This window comes from Ochlerotatus camptorhynchus, unplaced genomic scaffold (assembly GCF_037179485.1).
Source record: "Ochlerotatus camptorhynchus isolate MF236.1 unplaced genomic scaffold, CSIRO-AGI_Acam_v1.1 ptg000323l, whole genome shotgun sequence".
Lineage (NCBI taxonomy): Eukaryota > Metazoa > Arthropoda > Insecta > Diptera > Culicidae > Ochlerotatus > Ochlerotatus camptorhynchus.
Window position 1 is genome coordinate 1,866,421 of NW_027040811.1, and position 15,575 is coordinate 1,881,995.

The 15,575-nt window shown below is 38.7% G+C and overlaps 1 protein-coding gene across 5 annotated transcripts in view; it reads left to right on the plus strand.

Moving 5' to 3' along the window:
- The window catches only part of jus (julius seizure), a 452,703-nt gene that overhangs the window by 93,728 nt on the left and 343,400 nt on the right, over nt 1-15,575 (plus strand). For all 5 annotated transcript variants that reach the window (XM_065229845.1, XM_065229844.1, XM_065229846.1 and 2 more), the window contains exon 2: nt 12,050-12,610. In XM_065229845.1, coding sequence (XP_065085917.1) covers nt 12,226-12,610 — 385 coding nt within the window. In that variant the 5' untranslated portion in view covers nt 12,050-12,225. The remainder of the gene's footprint in view (nt 1-12,049; nt 12,611-15,575) is intronic.

Sequence of the window (15,575 nt, forward strand, 5' to 3'; positions counted from 1 at the left end):
TTTGTTGATACTTTTGCATAATTTTTTTTTTTTTTTTTATATTTTGGGGAATTTTGTAGGAAAAAAGAGAAAAATTATTATTTATTTAAGTAACCGTGTATATTTTTTCCAAAAATATGTCTCAGACGTCATTTAGATTGGAAGTGACGTTTTCAAGTTTTGTTGAAAAATCTTGAATATGCCATTTTGAAGTTTTTTTGCGAGATTCAAAATGGACAAATTTTACTAAACATGTGAATGATTGACCATAACAAACAATCATGCATAGTTGAATGGAAAACGGAGATGGTTCAATTTTTTTTTGCTATTTGGTCTGGAAATGCTCTATGGTCAACAAACATTCTAAACATGCCAAAATTAAAGCCCGGACGTTTCCCTTTGGGGTGGTAGGCAAACATTAGAATTTTATGCAAGAATGTTTAAAGAATCTCGAAAACCTAGCAGGCCGGTTTCAGCGAAAATTGGTCATTATTGAAATATTTCATGATGAAACGTTTCCGCGGAATTGAAAATTGTCGGAAATACGGAACAGGACGGTACGGTATTGCAATTCTGGCAGCTGGTAGCAGATGGTACACCGCACAGCTTTGTTTACATGATTTAGGTGAATGGCGTGCCGCGGATTAACTACACTGCTGCAGCAGTCGTAAGTAGTTTTATAGGTAAAAACACCAAAACCGCACACAAAGGGTTATGTTTCAATCGGAATCACCCACCCCCCACAACCTTTCTGCTTTCGGGTTTCCTCGGTTATTTATTAGGCCACACGGCGGTGACGGTGAGTGAGACTTTTGCTTCGAATTCTTCGCTTTGAAAATGGGATTTTACCAAACTGAATGTAGGTAGTTCCTTCCTTGATGTATTCTTTGTTTATTCTGCGACCCAAAAATAGGGTTTGGGGGGATGCAAAGTGGATTTGCGTTGTCAAGGTTTGTTGTATGATTTGTTTCGCTTTGGTTTGGGGGTTTCCGCGAGAACAAAGAAATTGCGAGAGATAACCATTGTTGGGTTGGAATATGTTTGGAGTTTTTTTTTAAGGATCATTAAGCTGCCCTCCATCAACACAAAAGTTTGTTCTAAGAAAATTGTCTTCTGTTTACACAATGAAATAAGTAACTCGTTGTAGGAAACACATAAATCATGGTCAGATGCAGCACACAAGTGCCTCAACCGACGGGGTAAATTTTCCGTAGTTAACATTGTCGTTTTCCGCAAACCCTACAACGTAATAGCCTTGCGATCAAATAAGCTTACATTAACTTTTCAGCCGTACGTGGCCGTTTTCTATAGCTTGTTCGAAACTTTTCCCTGACTTTGCACCTGGCGTTTCTTTGTCTAAATTTCTTAGGTTATAATCCACGTATGATCCGGGTAATAAATTTCTAAATTAACTTTCAACATATTCAAATATTAATTACTGCGATGGGATTCAGTGGTAATCTGAGAAAAAGTCCACTTTGTGTCGAAGCAACCGTTGCGAGACCTACACTGTAAGAAGAATGTATCCCAAGGTCAGTTGGATTTTAGCTACTTTTGAATTGTTCGTATTTTTTTACTTGAGCGAAACTTAAGCAACTCAATGAATTTACATGCAACATACATATTTGAGTGAAAGGCTCTTAAAATTGGACAATGTTTAGTTACTGTGTACACAAAACAGTAAGTGATGAAGAGGAATTGAGGGAGAGTGAGGAACAGGTGAAACGTGTTGCGAAAATTAATTTTGTCATGTCGAGGACGACGCCTATGACGGCCACTGCATCGACTGCATCAGCTGGGTTGAGAATAAGGTTTTTGACGGGCTGAGCCTACTCTACAGAGTTAGTTGGTCCTAACTTTCCGGAGTGGCTGGTTTCCATTTTAAATTTGTAAAATCAGCACCGCATCGGTGTGTGCAAATCCTGGCGATGGGAAGTCAAGCGACCGGGTGTTGTAAACTTTCGATTAGTTTATTGCCTTTTACCATCGACAGACATGATTGTTGTACGATGATTGTATTGCGGATTGGGAAGGTTAGTGAGTGGTCTACACATTTTTTAGGATTGTCAAAGAAGTTTCGAGGAATGTAAGCAAATACCGAGGATTTCAGCGATAATTCATTAACAGACTGCGGGATGACTTCTTTGAAACTTCGGGCACTTCAGCGAAGCTTCGAGAGAACTTCAAGGCAATTCCATCAGCTTCAAGGGAGCTGCAGGAATTTTCGAGAAGTTCTAAAAATCTCTGGGAAATCATGACAACTTCCACAGATCTTCACTAAATTCCAAGAACCTCCGAAAAGCCAGAGATCTTTAGACAAGCTCAGAGATCATAAGGCCAGCCCCAGTAACTTCAGAACAGCATTTTGGGGAAGTGTAAAGATCTGTACGGGCTAGTTTCGATTAATTCTGGACAAATCCACGAATTCCAGGAAAATCGTTGAAAAATGTTGAAATTAGCTGTTGATATCTGCCAACTTCAAGATACACCCCTTTGAATATAGCTTTACAAAGTTATCAAAACGGACGGAAATCCTTAAAACGAAGAAATAGCAATTCGTTTTCTTCAGCAGAAATGTGCAGTTTTAGGCACTTGTTTTAAAAAATCAAACAAAAAAGTGATTGTAAAAAAAACTGTTTTAAGGGGGTACTACCGTTTGTACTCCATTTTCACCCTATAAATTGGTCAAGTTCAGAGATAGAAATTTGTCGTGTTGGACGAAGTTTCTTAAAATGATGTCATCTATAATGGTTTCATAGATGTTCATCGATTTTAAAAAGACATAAAAAAGTTATTTTTTTATCTTAGTGTATGCCCCCCTTAAGCAAAAAATTTCACCACTCAAATAAAGTACTCAAAAATTGAAGAAACAATGTAGAAGACGTCAAAATGCTACACTCAATAGTTTTTTTTCGCAAATGGTATTTTTTATTATTAATTTATTTGATAAGGCTCAATCGAATTAACTTTACAGAGCCGAGGATTCTTATTCACCATGCAAACATCGTAAAACTATAGTCAAAAGGTACAACACAATAAACACTTTATCTTCCCCTGTCCAATAAGCCTCCTCCATCAGAACGAAATCCACTTCCAGTGGTTTCATTGTATGGCAGTATCGCCAACGGGTGGCAGAGCGCTTCCATTGCAGCAATGGACGCAAAACGTGGTCATCACTCACACACTCATCACGAAACGGTTGCTTTCCAATGTCGTCGACGCATCGACCAAAAGAACTGCTGATGAAGAACAATGAGGAGGACCACACAATGGTTGCTGCCGAGTAAGCAGACGATCGCGTAACACACATCGAGAGTGGCCTGCTTCTGTCGACAGCCAAGTGAACATTGCAACAAATGGTCATGTAGAATAATGCAATATGGGTATTTCCAGAATCGGTGTGACGTAAAGAGACCGAAAATGACGACCGACGCCATCTTGAAATTCAACAAGGCTGGTTCCGGTTATGTAAAAACTCGGAAATTCTGTCAAATATCCTTTAATATGGGTATTTTTGGAATCGAGCGGAAATCGATGTCCGACGCCATCTTCAAATCCAAGATGGTGGCTTCCGGCAAATACCCTTCAATATGGTTATTTTCGGAATCGGAGTGACGTATGGAGACCGAAAATCGATTTCTGACGCCATCTTGCAATTCAAGATGGCGGCTTCCGATTATAAAGAAACTGGGGAGTTCTGTCAAATATCCTTCAATATGGGTATTTTCGGGTTTGGGTGACGTCTATAGATTGGAAATCGATGTCCGACGCCATCTTGAAATTCAATATTGTGGCTCGCGGTTATGGCAAAGCTGTAAAATACAGTCAAATACCCTTCAATATGGGTATTTTTGGAATCGGGGTGACGCCTAGAGACCGTAAATGGATGTCTGACGCCATCTTAAAATTCAAGATGGTGGCTTCCGGTTAAATGAAACCTGGACAATACTGTCAAATACCCTTCAATATGGGTATTTTCGGAATCGGTATGAAGTCTAGAGACCGGAAATGGATGTCCAAAGCCATATTTAAATTCAAGATGGCGGCTTCTGGTTGCATAAAAACTGGGAAATACTGTCAAATACTCTTCAATATGGGTATGAGACTGGAAATCGATGTCTTACGCCACCTTGACAACCAATATGGTGGCTTCCGGTTGATCATAAACGAGGAAAATGTCAAACACCTTTCAATATGGGTATTTTTGGAATCGGGGTGCCGTCTAAAGACCGCAAATATATGGTTGACGCCAGCTTGAAATCCAAATACCCTTCAATATTAGTATTTTTGGAATCGGGATGAAGACTAGAGACCGGAAATCGATGTCCACATTTAATTCCAAGATGGCTTCTTTAAATTCAAGATGGCTTCTGGTTGTATAAAAATTTCAAATTCAGAAAGTTTCCATATTGAAGGGTATTTGACAGTATTTTCCAGTTTTCTGCAACCGGAAGCCACCCTCTTGTATTTAAAGATGGCGTCAGACATAGATTTCCAGTCTCTATACGTCATCTCAATTTCAGAAATACTAATATTGAAGGGTATTTGACAGTATTTGCCAGTTTTAAATAATTGAAAGCTACCATATTGGATTTCAAGATGGCATCGGTCATCGATTTCTGGACTCTAGACTTCATCCTGATTCCAAAAATAAACAAACTGTCAATCAAAATATGTGGCATTTTTTTCAAGAACAACTGTCGCTTTGCACAAATATTTACTAGCCGTTTTGGGAGCACTACTATTTGATTCTTGTCAAGAACTGTATACCCGGTTTTGGGTTTATAGAATTGAACCATGGTTCAGATCTCGTGAACCAAAACCAAAATTGTAGCACACTGGTTTTCGGTTTTCAAGCTGCGGTTCTGTAAATCAACTCGAAAACCAGCGGTCGGGTCCTGATTAACTTCCCAAAATTAGAGCTCATTTGGTTAGAAACTGACTTGGCACAAACCATTTGAAGTTTATATGAAGATTACTATGGGAAAACCAAACTTTGTGTTCATTGCCTTCTAGCCTTTTTCCATATTGCACTGTCAAAAAGTTTTACCGATAATCGTATGGGAATTTTTCTCAGCTACAACTTTGCAGGAGATCGTTTTCCAGCCAAACTTCAAATTAAATATTTATTAATTGTTTAAGAGATTGATGATCTTCTGGTATGATCATGCAGTTGTTTTGTGTGCAAGACTATATTGTGCAGTGTGACATAGTAGCCATGATTTTTGTGCTCTATTCTACGCTACAGAAACACCAATATTGCCTGCTTAACAGTTCATTGAGCATAATCATAATACATCAGTGACTTGAATCATTAATATCTGTTGTTTCTTACGTTTGATCGAAAAGTGGTATTCGACAAAGTTGTAGCTGAGAAAATGTTCTACAAGCAAAGCTATCATCTTTAAAAGCAGCATTGTGCCTTTTTCGAGAGATATGAACAAAACATTTGGTTTTCCCATAGTAATTTCCATATACACTTCGTAAGGTTTGTGCCAAGTCAGTTTCTTGATAAACTAGTTCAAATTTTGTGAGGCTAATCAGTGCCCAATTTGGAAACGCTTGAGACGCATTTCGCACCAAATCGTAGTCGGAGCTGGCAGCACCCTCTCAGATTTCAATGAAACTTTCTGGATGTTTCACTTTGACACTTTGCATATACTTAGCTTTTCCAAAAATTTATCTAGACTAACCTTTGAGAAGGGCTAAACTTTTTATGCCGTTTTTTTTCAAAAAATATTACGGAAAAATGATAGCTCCTAAAAAAATGTGTTGTATGGATTACTTTTAGGAAATTGTCCAAATTATCGAATAAAAATACTGAAAAAAAAATCCATTAGAGACATTGAAAAAAATCGATTTTTAAAATTTTATATCGTTTTTAAAAAAATGGCCATGTTTGATTTGGATTAAACTTTGTCTCAAGATATTTAATTATGTTTACTACATGGGTAGTTTAAGGAAAAAAAATCTTACAAAAACTTTTTCATGTCTGAACTGATTTTTTTAATTTGCCATTTTCACACAAAACTAAACCAGTGAAACTCAAAATCATTTCAGAATCCAATGAAGCTCAATTTGCGAAGTTTTTGTAAGAAAAACTTTTTTTCCTTAAAAGTGCCCATCTTGCGATGTGTGGACGGATGGTAGCAAACATAATTATCTATCTTGAGGCAAATTTTCATCTAAATCAAACATGGCCGTTTTTTAATCGACTTTAAATTTTTAAAATAGAAACTTGGACAATTTCCTAAAAGTTATCCATACAACACATTTTTGTAGGAGTTGTCATTTTTCCAGAATATTTTTTTGAAAAAAATCGTCAGAAATAGATTGGTCCTTCCCAAATGTTAGTCTAGATACATTTTGTAAAAACTGAGCATGCAAAAGTGCTTATTTAGTCAAAGTCTACACATCCAGAAAATTTCATTGAAATATGAGAGGGTGTTGCCAGCTTCGATTCGATTTGGCGCAAAATGCGTCTTGAGCACCGTGGAGCGAAAATTTCAAATTTTGCATCTAGACTGATGGTACACGCATACAAAACCACAGGAGTATTTATTAAAGAGGGTCTAGTATAAAAGAGGAGTGGACTGGCTGGTTTCGAGCCAAACGAACTGTCAAAGCCAGAGCCAATCGAGCAGCGCCTATCTTGATTGCTTTGCCAGTGTTGCTGTAAATCACCTAGGCATAGGTTGCCAAAGCAGTTTGTTTTGAATCCGCTCCTCTCTTATACTAGACACTCTCTAGTATTTATCATTCTCGAACCAGCACACGGTGCGCACTGGTTGGTTCAGTTGCCCATCACTGCTGGCTACCCCGGATTGTTATTACCAAAACCTTTCTTGGAATTATCAATTCATTCTCAGTGTACTAATATTTTGGTGAATCAGTATTATCAATATCGCCGTTGGCCATGACTTTGCGGTCTTCGGGGAAGGGAAGAATTGTTAGTTAAGTAGACTTTGCTATCATAGGAAGGGAATTTATGTTGTTCATAAACTACGTAGACAGTAGACTGCCAATGAATGTATGGGAAAAATTTGACCATCAAATTTCGCTAACAAACCATATACAAAATGTTTATTGCCTCGAAAACTGATCCTATGCAAAATTTGAGCTCAATCGGACATGATTTAGGGGTGGCGCAAACGTGTCAAAGTTTGACTTTTTTCACTCTCGAAAATCTCCCAAGGGGGGGGGGGGGGGTACATGAAATTTCGGAAATCGATTTTTTTTTTCATGACAAATGTCTTAAAAATGCATGAAACGTCGAGATTTGGTGTTATCTCGAAAAAATTTATTTTTTCAAAAATCGACTTTCTTGGACTTATACGAAATAATTCACTAGGGTGGTTCAATTATTCTTCATTAGGGTGGTCCAAAAATCAAAATAGGTATGTGAAAACCATGACTTTTTACCAAACGCATGTATCTGAAAATATCATCAAGTTGTGTTTTGGAATTTTTAAGAATCCAAACTTCAAAACATTCGATGATATTACTTTTTAGTATCTGAGACCACGTAAAATAGAAGCATAGACAGACATAAATCGTAGAATAATTCCGGAAATTGTACAGGACAACCGTTAGTGCTGTTTAGTTTACAGTACAATCTGACGAAAGTACAATGACTTTTTAACATATCCACCTTATACGGGACAACCCTTTATATGTGTTTCTTTTAAATTCCTACCCTTTAGAGGTGCCAAAAAAAGTACCCGCATAAAGCATATTGTTTATCTGGCTTCCTTTTGGGTATTAATTAAAAAACACACACTTACAGTGTTCTCCTACAGGCAGCAACGGTCTCAAGTACTTATTTCTACGTAAAATTTTCTACCTTGGCTTTTTCTACCTACGCTTTAGTGTAAAAAAGGATGCGATCTGAGGATGTATGATCAATCAGTAGTGCGTTTGAAGAAGACAACAAGCAGAGAACTGATAGAGAATAGTACGACAGTTTGTTAAAAATGGTTGACGTTTGGCTAGTTGGAGAATATCTGCCGTCGTTCGGCCATTCTGTTAACTTGCCAGCGTATAGTGAAGTTTTTCGTAAATATATGTTTCATTTGCGTGCTGAAAAAAATGTTGTAAGCTTAGTGCCTTCCTAACAATAAAGGAATTAAAGGATGCTTGGAAGAAAAAAACTTAACACATTTGGTAAATGACGTAAGCATACCTGGAAAGCCTTATTAAAATGCAAACTTAGAATGGCTAAGAAAGACGTCGAAAAAAGGAACACATTTCATGGATCATTGCGGAGTTTGTTTGATATCGGGAAGAATTTTAAGGCAAAAACCCGTGAAGAAAAGCAGGCGATGCAATATTTGCAAAAACAGCGGAAACAAGCTCATCTTGAAGAAGAAACTGAGGTTCTCCCTACCAATGAAACCATTTCGTGTAGCGATTTTGAGGAAGAAGGGTCAAGCCAAAGACCGGATCAAATTTGTAGTGCAACCTCAATTGAAACACCATCACAAAACGACAGCCAGGCTGGGTCAGTGTACTCGCCTAGTACATCCGAAAGAGCTTCTCCAAAAACAGGTACGTTGTGATGTTTTACTAATGTTTTTTTTTCTTTTAGATTATACACCTATTACCATCCATATTAATATATTTTGAATGTTTTAGGTTCGCCAAAACCAGCTTTGACACGTAAATCGCAACTGATACGAGTTGTTACAGTTGAGGTAGCTGCTGTATTGGACCGCTGTAAAGTGAGTGATCGAAATGCTGTGTTTCTAATATCATCGATCGCTAAAGCTTTAGGGCACGATGTTTCATAATTATTGTTGAACAAGGAATCTGTCAGAATCGCCAAAGCAGGAATTCGCTTACAAATGCAACATGATTTAAAAGCGTCGTTTAAGCCAGATATAAATTTAACAGTACATTGGGATTCTAAGCTGCTACCTAACATATTACCATCCAAAGCTCTACCAAAAACCGAGCGCTTGGCCATAGTTGTATCAGGCGAAGGCATTAGCAAATTATTGGCTGTTCCACCCATCGAAAACTCTACGGGGGCACAACAAGCAGAAGCGGTGTACAATGCAGTCGTCGAATGGGGGCTTGCGGACAGGTATGATCTTAAATCTTGTATGTTCACCTCAGAATTCTGACTATTTTATCTTTTGTTTTCAGCATTATGTTTACATCTTTTGATACTACTGCATCAAATACCGGTAGAAAAAAAAATGCGTGTCAGTACCTGGACAAATTGTTTAAGAGGCAGCTTATAGGCCTCCCTTGTAGACACCACATACATGAACTGCTACTTGGCAAAGCTTTTAAAATTCTGAAATTTGAAACGTCAAAGTCTCCAAATGTTGAGATTTTTAAGGAATTCCAATCAAAATGGCACATTTTGGAAAAGACTTCATACCACTCAGGTATGGATGATGATTTTTTTAAAATAGCTATTTCGGAAATAGAAAGATTGGCGTTATTGGAGTTTTATGAAAAACAAATTAGAGAGCAACACCACCGTGGTGATTACCGAGAGGTTCTACAATTTGCCATTTTATATTTGGGTGGAAAAATCGATGAAAAATTACAAATAAGAGCTCCTGGTGCGTTCCACAATGCAAGGTGCATGGCCAAAATCATTTATTCTTTGAAAATGTTTATTCTTCGGCATGAATTTGCTTTACCAGTTAAAACTAAAAATCAACTAGCTCGATTTTGTGTGTTCATTGTAAAAATTTATTTGAAAAGTTGGTTTCTTTCTCCGTGTGCTGCGATGGCACCCAACAACGATCTGAAGCTGTTAAAAATATTGAAGGAATATGAAACTGTTGATGAAGACGTTGCGAAAGCAGTACATAAAGGAATTTTAACTCACTTGCAATATTTGGACAACAGCCTTATCGGACTATGTCTTTTCGACGAAAATGTAGACCTCCCGGTTAAGAAAAAGGTCATCGAAGCCTTACTTCTGTCAGGTAAATGCTTTAATTGATACATTTGCATTTAATTTTCTAATGATTTTTTTTTACAGATACTCATAAAAACATTACAGCCAGATCCATTGTTGAATCCAACGATATTTCAACGATTGAACTACACTCGTTTGTACAAGGCAGCAGTGGTATTGAAAACTTATTCAAAGCTCTCCAAATTCCGAAGTCGTTGCTGAATGCCGATATGGAGCAGTGGAGTAGTTCCATCGAGTCTAAAAATGCCAAAAGACGGGTTCAATGTTTGGAAGTAGTTAATGATAATGCAGAGCGTGGTATAGCATTGATTAAAACATACAATTCAAAACTATCAACGGATGAAGATCAAAAGCAGTGCATTTTACTATTAGTTGAAGATCATCGAAAAAAATATAAGAGTACCAGGAAATCTGATAATGATCTAATAAGAAAATATATGGCAAAGTATAAAACAAGTATTTTTTTCATCTTTTCAGGCAAATGTTCCTCTTGTGTAAAACTCATGATTCCCAAAAAAAAAACAGATTAACGCAATGCAAGATATTTTTACAATTGATTTTAGGAATTTCTGATGAAAAGTTGTGGTTTTTCATATATTTTTGAATTTTTGGACCACCCTAATGAAGAATAATTGGACCACCCTAGCGAATTATTTTGTATTAGATCCTAAATGGTGGTTTAATTCGATATATAAGCACGTTGGAGACAATTGTGAACAGTTTTAGAAGCCGACTCATCAATCTTCCATATTCCATATAGAATTCGATTTTTGAAAAAAATATAGAAGTCGATTTTTGAAAAAAAAAATTTTTTCGAGATAACACCAAATCTTGACGTTTCATGCATTTTTAAGACATTTGGCATCAAAAAAAAATTTTTGATTTCCGAAATTGCATGTACCCCCCCCCCCTTGGGAGATTTTCGAGAGTGAAAAAAGTCAAACTTTGACGCGTTTGCGCCACCCCTAAATCATGTCCGATTGAGCTCAAATTTTGCATAGGGTCATTTTTCGAGGCAATAAACATTTTGTATATGGTTTGTTAGCGAAATTAAAATTTACCATTTTCGCTGGCAGTCTAGTAGACAGTTTAGAGGGGTTGGCAATTATCCACGGCCCATAAAAATTAAAAAAAAAATTGTATGGCAATTGTCTACGCAGAGGGAGTGGGGGATCACAAATCCGGAAAAAACCGTCTACGTAGTTAATGAACAGCCCCCAAGTACAAAGGTAGTGGATTAGCATTCACCACGGAAAGTGTTGTGGTTTGATTGCATCGGGACACTAACATCTCTGCCGGCTTGAGATTGATTATTTTCTGCTCAGTAAACAAAAACGGTTTCTGCTAGGTCACCGAGCTCTTCGTATAGCTTGTTCGAAAATTGTTATGATCACCGTTTATTTGATACACCTGCTTTTTCCTCTTCTTAACACAGCACCCAATGCGTTCAGTCGTTTGATCCAGTGTCCAAAGTTCTAAATGTTAACCAAACGTTCTTGTTCTACGATTTTTGACAATTTGTAAATGTTCATAATTTTATACATTCAAAAAGCTTTATTTAAAAGCATTATTTTTCTTTGCCTCACACACCATTTCAATCAGAAATACCATTTCCATGCTACAATTTTTTGAAAAATTTCAAAGATGCCATTTTGCAAAAAAATTCAATTCCAAAATGGCCGAAGATTAGCAAAACTGTTAACTGCCCATAACAAACAATGATGCAAAGTTTCGTGCAAATCAGTGATGGTCGAATTTTTCCGATTCGTCATTTAGCGTGGAACTGCTCGAATTTCGGAAAGATATTCTTAAGTCTACCTGTTTCCAACAGTTTTTCTAGGTCGTTCGCCCTGCTGTAAAAGGAAATAATTTATGCGCAGCATTCCAAATTCAGCAAGCTTCGTTAAATATGAATATAATTACAATCATCCGAACGTGCACAAAAAAAAAATGCACATCCGACCACATCAAATTTTAACTTAATTACTGTCACCCCCGGGCCGAGACCGCCAGCGGCAGTTGATATTTAATTATCACGCACGAACAACCAAGCTCATTTCCCCTCCCATCAACGACATAAACTGATTACAATTTTTTTTGACCTAAATTTTCTCTCCATCATCGTTACAGGTCGGCCACATACCGCGAAACATCTGTCGGGGACAGTTTAAAATCCCCCCGGGGGTCGTCCGCGCCAAGGCCACCACCAGTCGCACATTCGCAATCAAATTGAAACTGCTGTTGTTTGGTGGGTGAGAAGCCCTCCCGTTACTGCAAATGGATGAGGAACTCGAGAGGAAGAAGCTATGAGTAGTAGTGGGCCTTTGAGGCCCCACCCAGCAAGCGAAGAAGCAGACCGCAAGATGGCAGCAGTAGGTTTAAGCAGCAGCAGCAGCAGCAGCAGCAGAGGTAGTGGATTGATATCAAGCAGAGTGGGCCAACAGCAGGTGGTGGCGACTGAACGCAGCACGGCCGGCAAGACTGGGAAGAGGAGAAGGCCGACGGTGGCAACCAGAACGACTAGAGCTAACGGAAGCAGCGCCATGACGTCGACGAGAACAGTGTCCGATTTTGTGTTCAACTTTCATTTTCTTCTTTCGATCGTTCTGCTGATTATCCTCGGCGGCGATTTGACAACATTACGTGGCGGCGTCGGCGGCGGCGTCTGGGCGGAGGAAACGGAACCTTTCGGTGAGTACCCCCACTCTCTGTTGATGATTGTTAGTGGATTTCTTCGATCTCGAGGTTGTGCGAAACGGAAATCGAATCCCCTGCCGGTTTCGGCAATCTAAACGCGATTGGATTCACTATTCCCTCCCGGGTCGGTCGGTGGGGGGAATTCCGAAAATCGAAAAATCCGGTTTTACGACCTATGCCATTAAAAGCGGAGTTGCCGCGGGAAACGGAGATAACACACAGCGCAGAATGTGTCCCAGTTCGATTTGCGATGCGATTTCCCGGGAAGCCCTCCTCCCCCGATAGAGCCGTCGTAATTTTTAAACTGCAGAAATTTCACGTCTGACGAAGGAAATCGATTTTCGTTCGATTATTTGTTTGGGAAAGTTAGTAGCATTGGCGGTTGTGACGGTTCTCTTGGGAAAGTTCATTTTCCGGGTGACAAATTCTGTATGGCGTTTGCTGCTTCCATTGATTTTTAAGATGCGATTTTTCGTTTCTTTTGTTGTTGTCGTTATAAAAAAAAAGTTCAGAATGGTGTTCTCTCTGTGCACGACAGCATCGGTTACGACCGACATGAAAATATTTGCGCGCTTTCATGCACAAGAAGGAAAGTCGTAAATCATTATTATTATTATTGTTGTTGCTGTTGCGGTGCCGATGTACTTGTGTTCGACAATGGGGAGGAAAGCGCAATGGACGAAAAAGCTTTTGAATTATGGTAACCATTAATAATCGATGCTAGCCCATTATTTCGGTGCGGATTTCGCTACCGATCGGAGGAAAAATGGAGTTCATAAATTGATGATACATACCAACTGGGTTTTGCTGTCGAACATGCATCGTAACCGTCTATTGACGGAAGACAATTTAAAGATTAAATAAGTGAAATTGCATTGACCTAATGGCAGAGTACAGCCATCTCTGCTTTATTCGATGTTCTCTAACGTGATAATTTCCTTAATTCTATAAAAATCCGGGCGCCATTGGGGTAGCTAATGGGGGTGCCATTATTATATAGGCCCCTCCCCCAGAATATTTGAGTTTTTTTTTATTTGACACGCCGATTTTTTTTAAGTTGACTACTCATGTTCTGGACTAGAAGGGTATTTTTTGCAACATCTGGGAATTTCGTTAAACTTCAAGGACATCTACGAAACTCAGGGAACATCGTAGAAATTGAAGAAACTTAGTAGAAATTCTGGGAACTTCATAGATCTTCATAAAAAATCGTAGAAACAAGGAATTTGTATAAGTTCTTTAAGTTCTTTGAGGAGCTTCGTAGAAATTAAGGGAAAATTATTTTATTTCAGGGAAGCTCATTAGTGATTGGGAACCTCTATATAATTTCAGGGCACTTTTCGGAAGCCTAATGGACTTGGAACAGTTGTGGAAATTATGAACAAATTAAAGATGCGTGTGAATGTTTGCACCATTGAGCAATGTTAAAATTAAAAAAAAATCTCAAAAATTTCGTTTTTGAGTTTTTTTTTTTATTTTTCTTCAAAGGGGGATGTTTCTCAGAGTCTTAAACTATGTTAAGACGAGTTTCCAGTTTCCACTTGCTGCAATTACGGCCTCCACACGCTTCCGGAATGCACGGCAGGTTCTAATAATGTAGTCTGGATCAATTTCTGTTTGTCTGAGGCTTGCTGTACTCGGGTTGCGTTTAGAACAGGCCTTGGCCTTCATGACGCGCCATATTGAGTAATCCAGCGGATTAAGATCGGGGCTGGATGGCGGCCACATATCCTTCGCCCAGAACGGAAGATGCTCCTGCAACCACTTCTGAGTGCTGTTCGAGGTGTGGCACGGAGCCCCATCTTGTTGAAATACAACATTTGGCCTTGGACCGTACTGTTCTTTGATCCACGGAAGAACATACTTACTTAAAATCCCGATGTAGACCTCCGTGTTGACCTTGTCGCCTTCTGGAATGAACACCGGGTCAATTTTTTTTTTGCCATCGGAAGCCACCAATCCAAACACCAAAACGCTAGCAGGATGTTTGGTCAGATATACGTTCTTGTGCTCGTCGGCCACATCTTTTACCGGAAGAGAACTAATATACCGGTCGGTTCGGGAAGAATTTGATACGGGACCGACGGTAAACATGTTCTCGTCGGTGAACAGGATTATCGGATTTTTTCGCTTAAGGAAGTTCAAGATTTTCTTGCATCGTTCGACTCGTAGCTCCCGGATGCGGTTGGTAATCATGTGAGTTTTTTTTCCGTGCCCTCGACTTCGCCCCGCAATCTTCCTTTACGATCTTCCGTGCCGTAAAGTCACTGATCCCGTGTTCCTTTGCCATTTTCCTTATTGAACACACTGGATTCACCTGAATTTCTTTTTGATAGCAGCGTCCTTTCTTTTCTCGGTCTAAAACACTTTTGACGGTCGACCGGGACACTCCCACGGCGATTGAAATGTATTTTTGTGACATTTTCGCGTGGGACAAATCACGAATACGCTGCCACTTCGTCATGGTGCAACTGTCAAAATAAGCAAATCATTTTCTTTTATACACAGCCTACTACGGTATGAGCTATAGGTTACGTGCATGCAAAGAAAACCAAGGCATTGTATGCACAGGTAAAACAGGAACCTTATTTGTACGATGGTGCAAACATTATCTCGCATACTTTGAAAGTTCGTGGAAAATCAACAAGAAACGTAGAAATGCAGCAAACTTTGTAGATGTTTTGCGAATTTCGTTGCATTTTGAGGAGCTGCGTAAAACTTCATATAAGTGTAAGGAATTTTGAAAAAGTTCTGGGAATTTTGAAGATGATCTAAACATAGTTCAATAAATTTATAAGAACTTCAGGGATCCTTGCTTCAGTTTAGGGAGCTTCGTTGGAGTTTGTCACAGATCGTACTTCAAAAAATCTCAATGAACTTCTTGAAGGTGTTGGGAACTTATATTTCAAGGAACTTTCTAGATATTCAAGAATATTTGTCTCTATACAAATGATGGATA